Source organism: Eleutherodactylus coqui, chromosome 5 (assembly GCF_035609145.1).
Source record: "Eleutherodactylus coqui strain aEleCoq1 chromosome 5, aEleCoq1.hap1, whole genome shotgun sequence".
Taxonomy (NCBI): Eukaryota; Metazoa; Chordata; class Amphibia; order Anura; family Eleutherodactylidae; genus Eleutherodactylus; species Eleutherodactylus coqui.
Genome location: NC_089841.1, coordinates 28,805,739 through 28,828,064, shown reverse-complemented (window position 1 = coordinate 28,828,064; position 22,326 = coordinate 28,805,739). Strand labels below are relative to the sequence as shown.

The 22,326-nt window shown below is 43.9% G+C and overlaps 1 protein-coding gene across 1 annotated transcript in view; it reads right to left on the bottom strand.

The window, feature by feature from the left end:
• The window catches only part of LOC136629103 (zinc finger protein 420-like), a 43,139-nt gene that overhangs the window by 7,487 nt on the left and 13,326 nt on the right, over positions 1 to 22,326 (bottom strand). Inside the window, exons 2-12 of the mRNA XM_066605237.1 lie at positions 20,865 to 20,960; positions 20,532 to 20,666; positions 20,326 to 20,449; positions 14,598 to 14,701; positions 14,219 to 14,398; positions 14,013 to 14,136; positions 13,866 to 13,930; positions 8,640 to 8,742; positions 7,240 to 7,331; positions 7,079 to 7,154; positions 6,886 to 6,983 (exon numbers count right to left, since the gene is read on the bottom strand). Of these exons, the coding sequence (XP_066461334.1) occupies positions 6,886 to 6,983; positions 7,079 to 7,154; positions 7,240 to 7,331; positions 8,640 to 8,742; positions 13,866 to 13,930; positions 14,013 to 14,136; positions 14,219 to 14,398; positions 14,598 to 14,701; positions 20,326 to 20,449; positions 20,532 to 20,666; positions 20,865 to 20,960 (1,197 nt within the window). The remainder of the gene's footprint in view (positions 1 to 6,885; positions 6,984 to 7,078; positions 7,155 to 7,239; positions 7,332 to 8,639; positions 8,743 to 13,865; positions 13,931 to 14,012; positions 14,137 to 14,218; positions 14,399 to 14,597; positions 14,702 to 20,325; positions 20,450 to 20,531; positions 20,667 to 20,864; positions 20,961 to 22,326) is intronic.

Here is a 22,326-nt window from a genome sequence, read left to right as displayed (position 1 = left end):
GCCTCTGCCCTGTGCCGGTCACTGCACTGGCTGCCCGTTAAATACAGAATTCAATTCAAACTCACTACCTTCATCCACAAAGCCCTCCACAGTGCAGCGCCCCCCTATATCGCCTCCCTTATCTCAATCCATCAACCAGCCCGGGCTCTCCGCTCTGCTAATGAAACCAGACTGAGCGCCCCTTTAATTCGAACTTCTCATTCCCGCCTCCAAGACTTCTCCAGAGCAGCCCCGGTCCTCTGGAACGCACTACCAAAGGCTACCCGAGCAATCCAGGACTCGCAGAACTTCAGGCGTGCTCTAAAAACGCACCTCTTCAGGGAGGCATACCGCATTCCCTAACGAAAAAAAAAAAAAACCTCTCTGTACTCCGCCTGATAACATGCTCCCTGACCTACTGACTGCAATCCCTGCTAGCCATCATAAACCGCTCCTGCAGTCACACCGTTTCTGCGGTCACACGGCTAAATGTCTGACCATTGTCTATGTGTATAGCATTGCTCACTCTCCACCTCACTATACCGTGCACATCTCCAGCCCCTTTACCTTCTGTATCCCCCCATTACTTGTAGTATGTAAGCTCGTTGGAGCAGGACCCTCACCCCTATTGTTTCCATCAACTGATTACTATATGTAACCGTGGTTCTGTAATGTTTGTATTTTGTCTTTCTGTATTCCCCCCTGTCTATGTAAGCGCTGCGGAATAGGTTGGCGCTATACAAATAAAGATTATTATTATTATTATAGGTGAACTCTGCTGTTGACAAATAATCCACCCAGTCATCCTGTAGATGGGAGATAAAGCAGCAGAGATATTGCTCCAAAGCCTGATTTGTTCTTTCCATCTGGCCGTTAAACTGAAAATGAAAGGCAGAGGAGAGATTTATGGTACTTCCCAGACCTGTGCAGAATGGTCTTCAAAACCTTGAGGTGAACTGGACCCCTCTGTCAGAAACCCCATTATCCAGATTTCCATGTAGTCAGAGAACTTCCCGGATCAACTCTGTGGTCTGTTTGGCAGTGGGATTTTTTTCTATGGGGTTGAAGTGAGCCATCTTCGTAAGTCGATCCACGACCACAAGGACAGTAGTTATCCCTTTCAAGGGGAGTGGATCAACTATAAAGTCCATGGATATAGATCAGTATTGGTGCTGAAGTAAGTAGTCTTTAGTTTCTCAAAAGCGGTTTATGCCTCTGGGGACCAGCAAAACATGTGTGCTTTCTTTGTGAGGGAGGTACTGGGGGAGATGACTTTTGAGAAGTCCTTAATAAATTTTCTGTAGAAATTCACAAAACCACTCAGGCACTGTACTTTATTCAAATGTTTTGGAATGGACCAATCCAGGCTGGCTTTCATCTTGCTGGGATCCATACTTAAGCCCTCTGGGGAGATCATGTATCTCAGTGTGAGGGTATATGTATATATTGCCGAATGTTTTTTATGCTTTATACCTATATGCAAGTTCTATTCAATTCCAAATGAGAAAAAAACTTATATGTCGCCTTACATCAGATATTCCAAAGACCTTGCAAGGCGAAGACAAAATGTATCTTGAACAAAATGTATTTTAAACATAGCAAAGAAGAATCGGACGAAGGACGCGTACTTGGCTGTTTTCCCGGAGGCGCCAGTATTAAGATAACGACTGTTCAACTATGCATCTGAACTTTCACAGTCTCAGGCCGGAATATGGTTATGCTGTGAATTTTAGCCAATGAGCCCATCACCCATTCCTGGTGATGGGACAAAAGGGTATAAGATCTCATGTAATCTGTAATAAAGCGAAAAGCGCAGTCATGTCCCGTGTGAGGAACTATACCAGACCTCCGTGTGTGGTGTCTCTTCTTACCGCCGGCAGCGGGGCAAGTGGGGTGGGCCTGATTGGTGCTGTACTTAGAATATTACCCTGACATCAGGAATTGAATTTGTGTCTGTTTGAACTCAGATTTCTCTAACTTGATGTAGAGGTTATTCCTTTGGAATCGTTCCAAGACCACCCTTAACGTGTCCACGATGTTCCTCCAAATTGTCAGAGAATATGAGGATGTCGTCAAGATATGCCACTACGAATTGATCCAACAGGTCTTGAAACACATCGATGATAAAGTGCTGGAAGGTAGCAGGAGCATTGCAAAGACCAAACAACATCATTTAGGATTCAAAATGTCCATATCTCGTCCTGAAGGCAGTCTTCCACTCGTCTCCAGGCCGGATCCGCACCAGATTATAGACTCTTCTGAGGTCCAGTTTTGCAAAGACACCTGGCCAAAGCCCCTCCAGTAGTTCTGGGATTAACGGGAGAGATTAGCAATTCTTAATGGTGATCTTGTTTAGTTCCCAGTAGTCGATGCTCGGCCGATGAGTTGAATCTTTTTTTTTTTACAAAGAAAATGGGGCTCCTGCCAGAGAGGAAAAAGGCTGGATGAAGCCTCTTTCTAGATTTTCATCCAGATGTTTCCAAAGGGCCCCTAATTCTGGTTCTGCGAGGTTGAAGATACGCTCAAGTGGAATAGAAGAATCAGGAAGCAGCTCAATAATACAGTCGTATGGCCGGTGAGGTGGCAGCTGGTCGGCCTTCTTCTTGCTGCAAACATCCTTGAACATCTGGTAGTGAACTGATAATTTCTCTAGGTCCTGTTGATTGTCCTTAAGGTGTTGCATTGGTTTAGGAGCGGATGGTGCAATTTGGCATTTTCCTTCCAGTAGTCTGAAGGGAAGGCAATGGTCCTGGTTTCTCGCTTGATAGAGGGATCATGGATAGAAAACCAGGGGATCCCCGAGAATCACTGGAAACTTGGGGGATGACATGAGCTGAAAGCTGATGGTCTCATAGTGGTCAGCACTCATGTGGAGCTCCAGTTCAATTGTCTCTTGTGTGACAGGGCCTGAAGACAAGGGTGACCCACCCAGTTTCCAAATCGATTGGTATGGATTTAAGTCAGGTTGCAATGTTCTTGTCATGAGCGAATGTTAAGTAAATGAACTCCCACCACCCCCGCTCTTGAATTCAACACTGCTGAGCACTGAGTGTTCTGATTGCCTGTTATAATCTCGAGTGGAAGGACAAAATGGTGGAGGGGGGAAGGCTTTCCACACCACTCTGAATTACTGGTACAAAGGTGTGTTGGGTGGCATCTCCTTGGCCATTGGTTTAGCACGGGTCAAGGTGAGAGTCCTTTAGGGCTTGCTTGGACAGTTTAAAGGGGTTGTCCCGCGAAACAAAGTTGGGGTATACACTTCTGTATGGCCATATTAATGCACTTTGTAATGTACATTGTGCATTAATTATGAGCCATACAGAAGTTATTCACTTACCTGTTCCGTTGCTAGCGTCCCCGTCTCCATGGTGCCGTCTAATTTTCAGCGTCTAATCGCCCAATTAGACGCGCTTGCACAGTCCGGTCTTCTTTCTTCTGAATGGGGCCGCTCGTGCCGGAGAGCGGCTCCTCGTAGCTCCGCCCCGTCACGTGTGCCGATTCCAGCCAATCAGGAGGCTGGAATCGGCAATGGACCGCACAGAAGACCTGCGGTCCACCGAGGGTGAAGATCCCGGCGGCCATCTTCGCAAGGTAAGTAAGAAGTCACCGGAGCGCGGGGATTCGGGTAAGTACTATCCGTTTTATTTTTAAACACATGCATCGGGTTTGTCTCGCACCGAACGGGGGGGGGCTATTAAAAAAAAAACCCGTTTCGGCGCGGGACAACCCCTTTAAGGCATAATGTCCCAAGCTCCCACAATAGAGGCACAAATTTTCAGAGCATCACCTTTCTTTTTCTGTGATCAAGAGAGGTCTGTGGATGATGCCCACTTGCATGGGTTCAAGGGTGGCGTCAGTCCTTGGGTGGGGACTAAACAAGAGTTGGCGGAAAGAGGACTTTGTGCTGGAGCCTGAACCCCGCAATCTCTTCCTTCACTGCTCAAAAAGTCTCTGGTCAATCCGAATGCATAACTGAATGAAGTCTTCCAGATTATCAAGAGTCTCCACTCTGGTAAATTCATCTTTTACCCACTCAGATAAACCCCTGGCACAGAGTTGTGCATCTCCAAAATCTGCCTCTGTAGCCCCTCAATCTCCCGTTGCATACAGACAACCTTCTCTTGGTAGGAGGCACAAAGATCCTGGAGTTTTGTGACTTGTTTCCTGAGTATTGTCACTACGGACTCAATTTTTGGGCGTGATTATTTTGTAAGGTCTTACTGGCTCTGGTTTTACCAGGTGTAGTAGCTGAGTCAGTCACAGGAGAGTTATCAAGGAAGCTGGGAGTCATTATTGGGAAGTCACAGAATGCAGCACAATGGGATGAGACAGAAGCATAGTCAAATGGAAGCCAGAGGTCAGCAGCAGGAGGCATTGGTATGCTGTACAATGGGATAAGATAGAAGCATAGTCAAACGGAAGCTGGAGGTCATAAGCAGTAGGTATCAGTACAATTGCAGATGAGCAGGAGGAAGAGGAGCTTGATCAAGGTGGTGGAGCACAATAACTATACACTGAAGGAGTGGAAAGGCTAGGCTTATATAGGAAGTGCAATCATGGGGCAGGGTCAGGACCAGGAGGCAGGAACTAGGTAACTGGGAAATACAGAACAAAGCTAGATTTCCGCAATGGAACTGTCCAAGTACTAGCCGAGAGAGCTGCCGACTGGAACACAAAAGGGCGTGGGTTCGAGCCCTCATATAATTACTATTCATAAATATATCAGGGGACAATACAGAAATCTCCCATCATCTATTTATACCCAGGACTGTAATGAGGGGGCACCCTCTACATCTAGAGTTAAGAAGGTTTCTACACCAACATAGAAGGGTTTTTTTTACTGCAAGAGCAGTGACACTATGGAACTCTCTGCCAGAGGATGTGGTGATGGAGAACTCACTAAAAAGAGTACAAGATGAACCTGTAGTGTAATAATATTACAAGTTACCAGATTGATCTGATGTTTGCTACGCGGGCATAAAAGGTTTCAAAAGTTTGGTTGTAAACTTCTAAATCTGCTCAGTTAGGTAATTATTTAGAGTGTCACTTTGTATTTGTAGAACATATCTAATATAAAAAAAGCCTTCAGGTCTCTCTCACTCTGCCCGTCTCTCTCACTCTGTTTATCTCTCTCTGTCTCTTTCTGTCTCCATCTGTCTGTCCCTCTCTCTCTGGCTTTCTATTGCTCTCTCTATTGCTATCTCTTTCTATTTTTCTCTCTATCGCTCTCCCTGTCTCTTTCTCTGGGTCTCTCTATCACTCTCTCTTTTTCTCTCTATCACTCTTGTTCTGCCTGTCTATTTGTCTCTCTATCGCTCTCTGTCTATCTCACTAGTGCTGTATCTCGGTTTCTTTATCATTCTACCTCTGTCTGTTTCTTGATCGCTCTCTCTCTGTTTCTCTATCTGCTTCTCTATTGCTTTCTTTCTGTCTGTCTCTATTGATCTGTCTGTGTCTCTCTATCACTCTGTTTCTCTATTGCTCTCTCTGTCTGTTTCACTATCTCTCTTTCTGTCTATCGCGCTCTCTGCCTCTCTTTCTCTCACTATCTCTCTATCTCCATCGCTCTTTCTCGCACTGTCTCAGTGCACACCCGTAGACTTAACATTGTATCTTTCAACCTGTCTGACAGGTCCTTGATTGTATTAAACTCACATTTGATGATTTTATGGAACCGGTGAGCATCTGTGTCATCTAATGACACCAACATCATACACCAATTTTAAAGCAAAGGGGTTAAAGTGTGGGGGGTTTTTTTGTCTCTCTCTCTCGATCAACATTTGGGGTCACAGACCCAACTGGATGGACATGTCTTTTTACAGACGAAAATACTATTTTACTCTGTAATTCTCTGACAACTATTTCTAATTTGCAGCCAGATGTATTTGGTGTTGTTATACTCTCTATTTTCTTGAAAGTCTCATTAAAGTCCTTGTGCTTTTGGGTCTGTAGAGGTGGACATGTTGGAGTTCAGCTTTTAGTATGTTTCTTACTATAGAAACAGGAAACTCAGTGCTGCTGCCACCAGATCTTGCTGCAGGCCTTTTGCAGCCACTCAAGGACATTTAACCAAATGCCTCCTCCAGTATCTAGTGGCGGCCGGTGATAGCTTATTGTTTCTGACATGTTTAGATAGTGTATCCAGTTCCTGTAACTTTAAGCTTGTAAACTACATTCAGCTATATCTCTAGGTATATTCGGTGCCTTTGTATCTTTTGCAACCCTTTCCTTGTTTGAGCAAGGTGATGATCGTTTCTTATACCTTTTTGGACCAGTCTCTTGACTTATCCATATTTCTAACATGTAAACAAACATCACATTCAGCAAAGCTCTTGCCAGTCCAGGTATTTGATGTATTTTTTCTCAAGCACACCTGGTGCAACTAATGAAGCCCTTGATTAGTTGCATCTGGTGTGCTTGAGACAGCAACTGATTTCCAAATGTGAGCATTTTGTGAAGAAATAAGAGCACTACTTGTTATTTTAGTTGTGTTGAGCAACTTACATTGCTCTTGTTTGATTGCAAAAAAACAAACAAAAGGTTTCTAAATTTGGAAAATATACCTAATCTGCAATGAAGTTTCAATCATTTTGATTGAAAATCTATGAAAAAACTAAACTTACTTCTTCCTTCAGTACATGACAATATTCTGTTAGCTTTAGCACCAGTTGGTTGTAATTGTGCAGTTAGTCTATGATTTACACTGCAGAACTTTACATTTGTTCCACACATAATCTCAATTTCAAATTGGATGTCCAAACAGGTGGAAATGCAATAATATGATTCATGAAACCAGACACCATTTGTAACCCCAACCTACCATAGCCATCAATATGAAAAACAGCGTTTAGCAGAAAGCTGCATTACAAGCTATAAAGGATTTGAAGAAATCTCAGCTTCATCTACCTGATGGTTCTCTGGGACGCTTGTCTTTTCTTCTGGACAGTTCTGGGAATATAGACGGCTGGGACATTTCTCTGGTGGGTTTCTTTCCATGAGTCCATCTGTGGGAAACCCACAGTGACAGAATAGATTATCATTAAAGGTGACCTAGAGCCCATCATCTGTTCATCACATGCAGATAGTCACCCCTCCTTACACTGATAATCAGCCATTATATCCATCTCTTCTGCTTCGTCTTTAACCTCAACCTTAATATCAATCAGATTTTCACACTAAACAAGAGAAAAAAATAAGTAAAATGATCCTTGGTTCCATCACTTTATGGTCAGATTCTGGTGAGACATCAGCGTCATCTACCTGCTGGTTCTCTGGGACATTTTCCTCTTGACAGTCCTGAGAATATGGATGGCTGGAACATCTTTCTGGTGGGTTTCCCCTACTGGATCCATCTACATGAAATAACCAGAGACTGAATACATTATATTTGTGACTAGCTGATATACCCGGCTTCACTCGAGTTAACTTGGTGTTTACCTGTTCGCACAGAAGACTTTAGGGCTCACACCCACTTGCGTTTTTTTAACGCAATTGTCAATGGGACTTTAATGTTAAAAACACATCGCAAGTTTGTGCTTTGCAATTTTTGTGCGATGCGGTTTGAACATTAGAAAGTCGCATTGACATGCGCATGAAAAAAATGCCGCGTTAGGCTGCCTGCAGACAGGCAGAAATTCCGCGGCGGGATTTCCCGCGAAATTTCCGCCCTTGGAAGCTGCCATAGGATTGTGTTAACAAACGCAATCCTAGGCAGACGGCTGCGGTTTGCCCGCGCGAAATCTCGCTTGGCATCAAACCGCAGCATGTTCTATTTCTGTGTGGGGCTCGCAGAGCCCAGGACAGAAACGTCACTCACCGGCCGCCGGATCCGGTCTGTGCATGCGCTGGCTGCCCGGCAGCCGGCACATGAAAGATCCGGAGCTGCAGGGCACGGGTGAGTACGCACTGGTCTCTGCAGGCGCTCGGGTTGGGTCCCGTGGCGAGAATTCTCACTGTCAGATCCGACCAGGCCATCTGCAGGCAGCCATATTGCGTGAAAAAAACCCCGCCCTTATGAAGTCATGGAATTAAATATGATGAATAAAACATGTATACACATAGAGGAGCATTAGATTCTCCTCAGACTGCATGTACTGGTGTCCCTCTGCATAATCTGCCACCCCTCCTACTCTTCTCACTCTTTATCCTTAAAGGCAAAGCCCCTTTTTATTCAAATTAACCCCCAAACTGGAGATTGCAGCCCCTTCTTAGCCTTAAAGGCATGCTCCGTCCCTGCAGTCCATGGCCCCTTCCTTATGTAAGCTACAGCACACAGAGTATATGCACACAGAGACCAGTTAGATTCTCCTCAGTATATACACACAGAGAAGCATTAGAATCTCTTCAGTATATACACACACAGAGGTAAGGTACCCATTTACTTTTCACATTTATGACCTAAAAAAATGGTCATGCCAAATTTCACGTTTGTACAACTCTGGGCTTTCGCCTTTAAATAAACAGATGAGTGAATTTAGGAAACCCTCATACCTGCTTTCCTCTATTTTCAAGAGGGGTCTCCTCTTACCCAGAGATCTGAGTGTCTGGTGGTCTTTCAATGTGGCATCTTTGAACACATCCAGATTGCTCTCTAAATACCCCTAATCTTACATGGAGAAATAGTCAGGTCTTCTCTGCTGTAGTTAGTGGTTATTAGTTACCTGTGTGGTTATCTGTAGGAATCTCCTCTTTACACCGCTGATCGCCCCTCACATTGGTCTCTGTAGTATTAATATTGATGGGATCTTCATCCTGATGCAAAACCTGTGAGACAAATACTGTAAGAGTCAGCAATCGGTTGTATGGTATCTTTTACTTGACTAAAAAGATCATTAATTATCATAATGAACAAAATTGACCCGACAGCGCTAGTTATCAGAGTCATGTCAAAGTGGATGCACTTTTTAGGCTACAATTGCTCTTTGAAGGGATTCTGTCACCAAATTCATGCAGTTTGGCTTGGAGTTGAGCTCTGAGTCATCGAGGTGAGCCGTCCTGGAATTTCCCCGCCCACATCATGCAGACTGACAGTTCTCTCCCTTCTTGTGTACAGGTAGATAGCCATCACTCTGCATGCCGACTTGCAGATGAGTTCCATGACTTGGAGCTCATCTGCAAGTCAAACTTCATGAAGCTAGTCCAGGCATCGTACTCTATGCATTTGGCACTCACATGCTGATCGCCATGATGCTAGGAGTTCACTTTCAATTTCTTCCTAGTTCGCTCTTAGTGGTGAGAAGATTTAGTAAGGAGTTCTTACGTAACCTCAACATATGTCTGTGTGAACTTATCTTGGTTTGTTATTGAGTTATCTGTCTATAGAATGTCCAAAAGGAAACCTCTTGTCCCAGTGGGTTATGTTCTAACTACTCTGACATTACTTGGAGGTTCCCACAGACATTTCTCTACCTTTATCTCCATCTGCCCAAAGCTGTGTTCAGTGTGTCCTCAGGAGGAAGAATCTCCTACTGGAAAGTGAGATCTTTTATTTCTTTATGTGCTACTTTTTTAATGTTTTAAACATATGAGTTCGAGGTTGATTGAGACAAGCTGAGCTTAGTGATGCTGATTAACGAGTGCAAAGACTATCCAGTAGTATCCTGGTGGCTTGACCATAGAGGGTCTTGGTTCTCAATTCTGATACATGATTAGGGTCCTTGGGGAAGGCCGAGTAATAAAATTTCTAATTGGGTACTGAGGCTATCCATGTGAAGTCTTATCTCCTTATGGAAAGAGCTATGATTATTACCCTCGGTCATTCAGAGGTATAGGGAATTGTCTTAGGTTCTCACCCCAGGGCAATGCAAAAGTGAGAGTTTTGCCCAATGTGTCTAGCCAGGGCCTCTTGCATATAAATTGTGTTAGAATTGAATTGGACACATACATAAGAGCTTGGAGGTATTTAAGCACTGTGCAAATCACTGACATGCTTCTTTATTTTCTGCAGCTACTTTCCATTGCCTGATGTTCTTTTCCATGTCCTTCTTGATGGTGTCCAGCAAACATGTCTTTTGTATTCTCTGCTTCCTTTTACTACTGACCATTCCAAGTAGCAACTCTTTTTCAGGCAAATTCGCCCTCATTACATGTCCAAAGTAAGGGAGTCTTGTGAGCTTGCCTTCCAGGGACACAGTTGGGTTGATATGTCCAGGAGAGCTTTGTTGGTGACTCTAGCTGTCCAGGGAATCTGTAGACATTTTCTCCAACACTATAGCTCGAAAATGTCAATTTCTTCTGTCTATTATCCTTAATGTCTGCATCTCACAGCCATATGTTGCGATCAGGGCGACCATGATTGTGATTTAGCTTAGTTTGATGGTGACTGAGATATCCTTTCACTTCCATATTGTGTCCATACTCACCATTGCGGTACACACCAATGCTAATCGATGCTTAAGCTCACCTGTCGAGCTGCCTCTATGGTCGATGAGGGACCTAAGGAAAACAAAACTATTTCCCACTCTATTTTCCCCGTCGTTGACCTTTATATGGACTTCCTTGTTGGCAGTGGTCATGATATTTGTCTTGTTAATGTTCAGGTGAAGTCCCATCTTCTCACTTTCGTCTTTTAGCTTCAGGAGCAGCGTCTCAGCTACAAGGGTCATATTTTCAACCCGATGCTCTGATCATTTAAGTCCAGCCACCTCATACTCACATCAGCATAGAGGTTGAAAAGAAAAGGAGAGAGGATGCGTCCTTTTCCTGTGGCCTTTTTGATCCTGAACCAATCTGTATCCCCATACCTGGTTCTCACTGTGGCTTCTTGATTGTTGTAGAGGAACCTGATCAATGTGAGCAAGTGTGCTGGTACTCCTACCTCCTTTAGTGCTTTCCAAAGCTTATCATGCTCAACACAGTCAAAAGCCTTTGGACTAAAACAAAGCAACAAAAAAGCCAATAAGACAAGAACAACTTCCTTGAATTAGCCTATAAGAAGGGTCAGTGGTGTTCCCTAGTGTGCAGTAGTGTGATGCCAGTGTTAGAATCCACCAGATGATTCTTTTATATCTATCTCACCTCCGGGAGGAAGGTGTTTAGGGCATAGTTACACAAAGGTGGTTAACTGGCGTGAGCTTTCATTTTAAGCTGCAGGGTTGGCTAAGGACTTTGTCGTCAGTCAGGCTCTAAAGGGGTGTGGAGGCAATATGTATCCAAAGAAGGTAGATGCCTGGTCTCTTGCTCCCTCCTAATTGAGAAGGTCTAGGCTTCTCGGGGTGTTAGCAGTTCTCATTAAGTGTCTGTCCTGTTTAGTGTTGTTTTTTCCTTAGGAGTTTTGGTGACTTTCAGGTTGGGGAGATGGTTCCAGCGTCAGTCAGTGAGGATGTGGCATTAGCTGGTCAAACACAGATTCATTTGGGAGAGGCTTAGGGATAGTCATTCCAATACAGATCAATGTGGGAGAGGCTCATGGTTGTCCATTTACAGCATTTCTGGGCTTCTTTGCTCTTTCAAGCTGGTGTCTGAATTTTTGTCTGCCTGGCAAAAAGGAGAAAAATTCTTGTCCAATTCTTAGGGCTCCAGCACACTGGCGATCAGGATATTGCTTCGTGAAACATTGCAGCAAAATTGCGATTTTTCCTCCCACAATTTTTTAGCATCAGGGCAGTTTTTTTCTTGCAAAACATCACTGCCCCTTACGATCTTTTTGTGTGTTTGTCGCGATTTTTTTAACGCGAAAGTCAATAGGACTTTCTAATATTAATAACGCATCGCACTGCATAAAAATCACAAGTTAGTGCTTTGCGATATGATAAAAAGGAGGCTCCATAGGGAAACGCAAAACGCAGAAAGACAGAGCATGCAGTGATTTTTTTCTTATGACAATAATCGCAAATGTGAAAAAAAACATTGGGTTCATAATTCTGCATTTTTACTCACTCTCACATTGCACGAAAATCGTGTGATTATATCACCAGTGTAAAGGCCCCCTTACCCAAATGTCCAACCATTTATCAATGCAGTCTGGGGGCAGTTGGGACCCCCTCAAGGTAGTTTTGAACTCACTCATATTGGGTTGGTGACAGAGGCAGCTTGGGCCAGGTTATTAAATGTTGTGGTCCAACACATATGGAGATGGGGGTCTTCTTGCATTGCGACTTATATCCAACAGAGCTGTTGATCTAATGCCTTGTTCCTTTTTTAGATGTTCGGCAGCCATCTATTGGTTTCTAGGCAACCTGCCTATTGCTGTCGGGGCTATAGGATGGGATGGAGCAGGCTCTCTTTTTGTTGGATGGTGGTCAGAGGCCAGTGTAGAGATATATGGGCTCCTCTATGGTGAGTGATACTGGGAGATGGTTGGAAGGCGGCCTGTTGGAGTTGATGGCTGGCATATGGCTTTAGCTCCACATGTGGTTAATGTTATGAGATCTATAGGAGTTCTTCTATGTTTGAAGTTTGGAATTTTACCATAATTAGTAAAGCTGTGGCCGACCATCACACACCAAAAGCGAAGTTGTGTTGTGTCTGTGTTTGGGCACGGAAGGAAGGTTTATAGCTAAAATGTTTTGGTTGAGATGTCTGCCATCTCTGGAGCCATGCAGCGGTTAGGGACATTACCTCGGTAACTGGCTAAGGAAAGTTAATTCACCTGGTTGTAACCCTCATTAGGTTTCACGTCCCCTTCTCATGCATCGCCTGTGATGTTATGGTTTTTGGAGGCGAGATACGGCTTAAGCGGGTGTTCTAGTTATATATATACCTTGATGGGGTTAATCATTCCTCCTCCACCAAGTGGTGCTCTCTAGTGGTACTGTTGTATTGACTTTCTCTTCTCGCCCCCCTCTTCTTCCTCTGACAATAGTACGATCTGACACCCCCTGCACAGTGGTCCTGCTCATTGTATTATTAGTTCCTCCTGCTACCTCCTCCCTCTTCCAGTAGGTTCGTCAGCTGCTATTATTTATCAGAGTTCTGATTAGTTTGCCTTTTGGCTAGGTTACCCTGCTTCTATGTGTCTGTATAAAATCTTTAAAAAATTCAAGTGCATATATAATTTCCTTTACAAATGGCAAATGCTAAAAAAAGGAGGTGGTTTTAGTCACAGCTAGCGGATAGTGGACAATTTCTATCGCCACCTTTCTTATTCTACAAGTATAAGGCATATAATAAGACTGAATACAAGAGCTTCATGGCCATTCTACAGATGAGAGGGATCATCTCCATCTACTTGATGATGCTGAAGCTTATTTAGATGGATACAGATGGGAATGATTATACCTCCTAGCAGTCAGAGATGATACTGGTCAAACTTAAGGTCCCTGAGCCAAATCCAGCCTGCTACCTTTTATGTGACCCAACGGCTATGCAGCAACCTAACAGGCATTTCACTCACCCAGCCCACAGCATGGTGGCGGTAGCAGCTACTTAGACAGCTGACATCCCCCAGTATCTGTGTATGCCATCCTCTATGCTGCGCAGTCACTGAGGGGACAGGTCAGAGGTCATAGTCTAAACAGCAGTTTCTGGACCAGAGCAGCAGACTAGCTGAGTGGAATGCCTGTAGGGATGTTGCCCAGCCAGAGGCCAATAAGGGGGTCACTTTTACTACTGGAGCCACTATGAGGGACCCTGTTACTAATGGGTCCATTATGGGGGACTCTATTACTGGGGTCACTATTACTACTAGGGTCAATATAATGGATACTATTACTAATGGGGTTCAGTGTTACTATACAATCCTACAATTATAATCAGCCCTTTGAAGGCAACCATAACGCTGATATGGAGGTGAGTGAAAATAAGTTTGACACAACTGATCTAATGTCTCTGGTCAGCGGTAATCCTGCCATCTCCACCGGCCTCATCACACAAGTAGAAGACATCTAATAAGACTGAAGACAAGAGCTTCACAGCCTTCTACAGATCAGAGGGACATCTCTACCTACCTGATGGTCCTGTGGATGAAGAGGACAAGGACATCTCTCTGGTGGGCTTCTCTTACTGGATGGAACTGGAGGAAACACAGACAGACACTGAAGTCATTCTTCACATACAGATAATAAAGTCCCTGCGTATTTAGTCCTGTCTATTACCTGGTGATGGGAGCGGCTGGCGGGTTACCATCATGGCATCCTTGTACAGATCCTTGTGTCCTTCTAAATACTCCCACTCCTCCATGGAGAAATAGACAGCGACATCCTGACACCTTATAGGAACCTGACAACACAATATACAGTCATCACCCAGAAGCCTCCAGTGCTGTTACTGTATAATGTCCCAGCATTCCCTGCAGCATCACCTCTCCAGTCAGCAGCTCAATCATCTTGTTGGCAAGTTCTAGAATCTTCTGTACATTGATGTCCTCATGAATCAGGGGGTGAGGTGGGGTCCCCGTGTTTGGGCTCAGAGGTTTTCCCCATCCATCACACACAGGGGTCAGACAGCCATCACTAGAGGTCTTCTTCACTACTGTGTAATCCTGTATATGGGGAGACATTAATAAATATCACTACAGACATTTCCAGAGTCCATCACCTCTCCAGTGACATCATCTGTTATTACCAGAGATAAGAATGATGTGATGTGACATCATCAGAATCCCCCACCCTCTCCAGTGACATCATCTGTTATTACCATAGATATGAATGATGTAATGTGACATCATCAGAATCTCTCACCTCCCCAATCAGCTGGAAGAGTATCTCTAGGGTGAGATTTAATACACTTTCTGCCATCTTATTTCTGTCCTTTTCCAGATTTGATGAATCAATCATGTAGGGATCTGAATGGAAAGAATATGAACCAATGCAAAAGCCACAAATGAAAAAAAAACAAATTTACTGGAGATAATGAGAGGAAACATTAATAAAAGCCATTTACCATTAGTTAAAATTGCTTTACAACCACAGTGTCCTTATTGGTTGCTGATGACCAGGACATGTGACTGTTGCCGCCAATCGCTGGTTATTAAAGGTCACTGCTATGACAAGTGATTGGCTGCAGCAGTCACATGTCCTGGTCAGCAGCAACCAAGAAGAGTACTGTGGTTGTGGAGCAAGTTATGGAAAAACCCCTTTAAACCCTTAATGACGAAGCCAAACTTAGGAAATCTGACATGTGTCACTTTAACATAGACTACCTCTGGAGAGGTTTTACATATCCAAGTAATTATGACACTGTTTTTTTTTCCATACATTGTACTTCATTTAGGTGGTAAAAATACACCAATAGAATTCATGTATATTTATTAAAAGGGCCAAAATTGGGAAAATGTTGAAAAAATTGTCATTTTTTCACATTTTCAACTGCAATATCTGAAATATGTGCAAACCTACTTGCTGTACAAAGTTTTGATAAGCTATATATTTCCATCTGTTTACTTTATTCTGGAAGCACATTGGAAAACTGTAGTTTTTTTTAAACTATTTGGGAGACGTGCAAATTTACATTAATTATTAACATTTTGAGGAACACTTTGTTTTCCTACATCAAGCCAAGATTGCAAAGGCTCATAGGTGTCAGAATGATGGATACCCCCACAAATGACCCCATTAAAAAAATACACATCTTAATGTATTCACTGAGGGGGGTCAGGAGTATTTTGACCCCACAGTTTATTTTCAGGAATTAATGCAATTTAAAGGAAACAAAAAACAAAAAAAACAGATTTTTGTAAGTATATCATTTTGAAAGAGAGGTTATTTTTCTATAGTGCACATGAAAATGAGGATTTGCACCCCAAAATGGATACCCCTGTTGTCTGTTCAGAAACATACTCAGTGTGGCCCTAATCTTTTGTCAGTATGTAAGACGGGGCCCAAACCGAAAGGAGCAGCCGGTGGCTTTCAGAACAGATATTTAGCTTGAAAGTGTTTTAGGCCCCATTGCACATTTGTAGAGCCTTTGTGCAGCCAAAATGATGCAAAACCCCCACAAATGACCCCACTTTGAAAAACAGACCCCTTAACGACTTCATCTAGGGGTGTACTGTGTATTTTGACCCCACAGTTTTCGAATGAATCTAAGCAAAGCAGAAGTAACTTAACTACTATTCGTAAGTAGAAGAGAATTTTGGAGTACTGCCAATTGTCTCCTATGATATGATATATATTTTAAATAAGGTCAGTGAAAAATAGAGGGTCCGCTCAACGTATCGGGTAGAAAAAAAATCTAGTTCATGTTTATTCAAAAACACGTGAAGACGTACAGACAGCTTAAAAACATTGCAAATAAGTAAAATTGCATGCAAGCCTGGATAAAGGCTGTTTTTAGCTGAAATGTGTCGCTTACATGGAATTTCCTTAAAGGGGTTGTCTCGCGGCAGCAAGTGGGGTTATGCACTTCTTTATGTCCACATTAATGCACTTTGTAATATACATCGTGCATTAAATATGAGCCATACAGAAGTTATTCACTTACCTTCCCTGCGCTGGCGTCCCCGTCTCCATGGTTCTGTCTAACTTCAGCGTCTAATCGCCCGATTAGACGCGCTTGCGCAGATGGGTCTTTTCCCTTCGGCTCGGTCCGAAGGGAAACCAGGAGGCTGGAATCGGCACGTGGCGGGGGCGGAGCTACGTGATGACGCGTACAAGGGGCGGAGCCAGAACACCGCTGCTGCCGGACCGGGTCGAAGGGAAAAGACCCATCTGCGCAAGCGCGTCTAATCGGGCGATTAGACGCTGAAGTTAGACGGAGCCATGGAGACGGGGACGCCAGCGCAGGGAAGGTAAGTGAATAACTTCTGTATGGCTCATATTTAATGCACGATGTATATTACAAAGTGCATTAATATGGCCATAAAGAAGTGCATAACCCCACTTGCTGCCGCGGGACAACCCCTTTAAGCCGTTTGCCTATTTACAGTAGTTTCAAGCTGTCTGTGCACCGTCATGTCTTTTTGAATGATCATGAACTAGATTTTTTAATCAGCATACGTTGAGCAGACCCTCTATTTTTCAGTTGCCTTATTCAAAGTTGGGCTGAAGGAGTGCCGGCCAGATGGGCACTCCGTTGGCTGTGGATACATGTTAATCTGAAGTCCTGCTGCAGATGGGGAGTTGCTTTCTTGATCTATATTTTAGCTATAGATAAGAATGTAGAGAGTTCATTGCCATCAGCACCAAACAAAGTAGAATTACATGAAAATGGAAGAAGCTTGGAAATGAAATTGAATTTCTAGTGGAGCAAATAAAAGTAATGTCTATGGACAAAATACATAAAAATTAATATAAAAACAAGAAAATAATAAATATATGCCACACAAAAAACCACATGCTGCCCCCAACCGTTTTCACCATGTAGAAACATAGCATGGTAAAGGTAGAGTTGGAAGGGACCTCCAGGTTCATCGGGCCCAATTGACTGCTCATTGAAGGATTCAGTAAATCATACCAGATAGATATTTGTCCAGCCTTTGTTTGAACACTTCCATTGAAGGAGAACTCACTACTTCCCGTGGTAACCTGTTCCACTCATTGATCACCGTCACTGTCAGAAAGTTTTTTTCTAATATCCAATCTGTGTCTCCTCCCTTTCAGTTTCATTTCATTGCTTCTAGTCTTTCCTTGTGCAGATGAGGATAGGGCTGATCCCTCTGCACTGTGACAGCGCTTCAGATATTTGTAGACACCTATGAAGTCTCCTCTCAGCCTTTTTTCTAGCATGCTAATCATTCCCAGATCTTTTAACCGTTCTTCATAGCACAATTTGCAGACGGCTCCCCATCTTGGTAACTCTTCTCTGAGTTTGTCTGTTTTTTTGTAAATCAGAGTGCCCAGAACTGGACATAGTATTTCAGATGAGGTCTGACTAAGGAAGAGTAGGGGGGGGATAATTATCTCCTTGTTAAATACCATTCTGTTAGTCGCCGCCCACTGTTCAAGATTTTCTAGATCTTTTTGTATACTCTCACTCTCTCTTCCCTAGTGTTAGCTATCCCTCCTAGCTTTGTGCCGTCGGCAAATTTGCTCAGTTTCCCATTAATTCCCTCCTCCAGATCATTTATAAAAATGTTGAACAACACTGGGCCTAGGACAGAGCCTTGTGGTACTCCAGTTGATACAGTCTTCCAATTGAATGTGCAACCTTTTATGACGACTCTTTGAGTACGATCATTCAGCCAGTTGTGAATCCACCTAACAGTTGCCTTGTCAATCCCATATTTGGTAATTTTGTCAATAAGTATGGTATGAGATACTTTGTCAAATGCTTTGCTAAAGTCAAGATATTCTATATCTACCGCATTTTCCTGATCAATCCAGTCAGTCATTCTGTCACAGAAGGAAATTAGATTTGTCTGGCATGACTTCTTTGTTACAAACCCATGCTGGCTCTGTTAATTACTCCATTTTCATCCAAGTACTTGCGTACATGCTGTTTAATAATTTGTTCAAAGATCTTTCCTGGTATAGAAGTCAGGCTCACAGGCCTGTAGTTTCTGTATCCACCTTTCTTCCTTTTTTTGAAACTAGGGCTACGATCTACATTTTATTTCGTGGTTCGGTAGGAAATATTTTCTGAAAATCTTATATACTTCCGCTAATAATCTATAAGATCAGGATGCTACCCATACACCTTCTGATAAGCTTCTTTAAAACGCTCCGTGCTGCCTTCACGGGTTTCCCCTGGAGACAGAGGAGACCGAGACTGGCTTTAGGTCTTATGGTTAAAAGAAGATCGGAGGCGGATATTGACCTTCCCAATGTCCAGGATTATTATAGAGTCTCCCAGCTGAGTTACTGGATGGATCTAACCCTTCTGATAGGAGATAAACTACTTTACCCCTTGGCAGAGGGCTCTTAAGGAGACACTCTCCTGGAGAATCTTTGGTTCCCTAATAGGGGTAGATTCAGATCCAAACACTTTAACCCACTGATTAGGGGGTCCCTGAGAGACCTGTTAGGGCTTAGAAGAAATCCTGCCCACGAAGCCTTCACCAGGTACTCTGATATGGGCTCTATGCAGGCGTTATCTCATTATCCTTTTTCCTTCTTTCGATCCCCTCCCCCTTCCCCCACGGTTACCACTGTGTTTAGTTTGGTCCACTCATTTGTTTCGCTCTGTCTGGATAAAAAGACAGAGCGGAACATTTTATATGAGGTTTTATACTGATTTAAGTTTTTTATTGTATAGTGTTATTCTATACCTGTTACGAACAAAAAGTACTCAATATGTCAAGCATAATTGATATAGGATTGTGTAATGCCACTGCCGTGATATGTAATATAATAATAAATACTAATTAAAATTGATTTATAAAAAAATATATATATTTAATTGGCCATCACTCATAAGTCCCACCAAGCAGGGTTTCCACTGTGCATGGGCCAAGGCACCGGTACTGTTGTATTATGTCGCTACCGAAAATTAGGGGTGGAGACATAATACAGCTTGGTTAACATGCAGGGTGATACCCCCAGACTATGATTGGCTCTCCCTGCTGCCCTCTCGGCTCTGAAGTGCCAGCCTTTCCATGCTGCCGTCTCGGATCAGAAGTGCCGTGCACAGCTCGATAGCCAGGGCGCCACCAACACTGTCCTCCTCCATTCCCAACCCACATGCTGGCAACACTGACCTTTCTCCTGCTGTTGCGCTGCTGACCGCTGTGGGACAGCCCATGCCGCGCTCTCCACAGCTTCAGTGGATGCGGCCGCTGATGGCTACTCTGCTCCCCCGCCTGCGCTCCCTTCAGCAGCTGTCACGGGAGCTGCTACCAAAAGCACGATGGGGAGCAGAGTAGCCGTCAGCGGCCGTATGCCCCGCGCTCCCTTCACCAGCTGTCAGGGAGCTGATGACGACAGGCAGGAAGAAACACTCCTAGAGGAGTGGACTATCCGTGAGCATCCACATCTCGGCAATACAGCAGTGGGGAATACTGTGTGGTCGGCGGCAAAGTGATCCTGCCGCTACAGCAGTGGGGAAAAACAGTGTTGCCAGTGGCGAGATGGCCAGGGGGGACTACAGTCTGCAGTGTTGCCGACAGGGCAGCCGGGGACAGCCAATCAGAAAATGCGGGTGTCAACACAGCTGTATTATGTCTACACCCCTAATTTCCAGTGACGACAGAATACAATAAGGCACCTCTCCAGCAATGCACCGCCACCTTAAACTGTAGAAGTAGGGCTGTTGAGTAGTGATCTACTACTACTTGATACAGCAGCCGTCCAGTCGCTGACTAGCGTCACTGTATGACCAGGGTGCTTTCATATCAGCAATTAGTGAATGTGTATTGCTGATCTGTAGGCCTTCTGATTATATACTGACTTTAATCAACAATTGTGTAGCGAGTGGCTTCACTAATCCAACTAGCAGAGTTTTCTGCCTGGCTGGCGCCCAACTTCCTCCCTAGAAGCGCCAGGGGCACATGCCCCTTTCCCCAGCTACAATCATGCTAAATATGTCTATTACCTGGTGATGGAAGCGGCTGGCGGGTCTCCATCATGGCGTCCTTGTACAGATCCTTGTGTCTTTCTAAATACTCCCACTCCTCCATGGAGAAATACATAGCGACATCCTGACACCTTATAGGAACCTGACAACACAATATACAGTCATCACCCAGAAGCCCCTAGTACTGTTACTGTATAATGTCCCAGCATTCCCTGCAGCGTCACCTCTCCAGTCAGCAGCTCAATCTTCATGTTGGTGAGTTCTAGAATCTTCTGTAAAGGGTCCAGGTGTCTTCCCCATCCGTTAGACACAGGAGCATGACAGCCATCACCAGAGGTCTTCTTCACTGCTGTGTAATCCTGCATGTGGGGAAACATTAATAAATATCACTACAGATATTTCCAGAGTTCATCACCTCTCCAGTGACATCATCTGTTATTACCATAGATAAGAATGATGTGATGTGACATCATCAGAATCTCTCCCCTCCCCAGTGACATCATCTGTTATTACGACAGATAAATATGATGTAATGTGACATCATCAGAATCTCTCACCTCTCCAGTAAGCTGGAAGAGTATCTCTAGGGTGAGGTTGAATACACTCTCCGCCATCTCGTTTCTGTTCTTCTCCATCTTTGACGAATCAGTCATCTGAATGGAAAGAATATGAACCCATGAAAAAAACACAAAAAACATAATAAATTCACTGGCTATAATAAGGAAACATTTAAAAAGTGTTTTCCCATTAGTTAAAATTGCTTCATAACCTCTGTGTCCTTCCTGGTTGCTGCTGACCAGGACACAGGGGATGTAAAGCAGGTCATGGGAAAGCCTCTTTTAGGAGATCTTAAAGGGAACCTGTTAGGAGGTTTATGTAGAGTGAACTAAAGGCAACACAAAATCCTGACAGGGTTCTCCTCACCCGGATCAGTTGGACTGATAGCTGACCCAGGCAGGGAGAAGTCGTCAGCGACCGCCCCGATGACTCTTCTGCAAGTTCAGAGCTGCTTTTTACAGGGTTTCCTCTGAAGCGCTGCAGTGTTTTGGAGCACAATATAGATGTCTGCAATGTACATGCGTGTTGGGATGTATGTGTGACATCGGGCAGCAGAATCCTCCGGACAGGTTCTGACCTCAAAGCTGAACAACCAAAATACTGGAATCTGCTTATCAAGCAAGTGCCAAACTTGAATGGCGCTGGACAGACACCGTTGACAATAATGAGGTCTAGACGTAATTTTCCTGGACTAAATAGCTCCGCATGCTCTAAACATTTTTAAGGCGTTTTCCCAGAGATTTCTACATTTGAAAAAAAAAGGTCAGAAAAAAAAACACATCTTTATAAAAAGCCACCAAAAGAACTTGTAAAGAAACATATGTAGTTTATGGCTTAGAGAAGGACTTGGGGATTGTAGAGAACTGTAACCTCAACTGGAACAACCAGTGTCAGGCAGCTGCCATCAGCCAGCAGTCCAGCCTCTGCAGCAGCTCTCTCAGAGCCTGTAATGGGCGCTGCTGATGAGGAACAGGCTGAGAGGAAATCTCTGCATTAACCCCTTCCCTGCCTGCCACTCTATACTCTGCAGAGAATTACAGTGAAACCCCTTCTAACACAACCCCAGTAAAACATAAGACCTATTACAGAGGCAATGATGGTCTGCTTGCTGGCAGACCCCAAATGTTCCATCCAGAAGGATATCCAACAAGTCTTTCTATCCCTCCAGATGGGAATTACATCCATATACAAAACAAAATGGTGGAATTTATGTTGGCTCATAACGAAACGGGTGATGTTGCCAATTCTATGGAGAATGATCTAGAGACCATGAAGCTGAAAAATCGCTGACATGGAGGATAGATCCCAGCGAAATAACATCAGGCTTAGGGGCGTTTCAGAAATGGTTAAAAACCACCAGGCGAAGGTCTTCCTTGCTGATGATTTGCATCCTTGCTACCTGATGGTACCAAGCATGATCACATTATAGACCGGGCACACAGGCTCCCTGAGACTAAATGA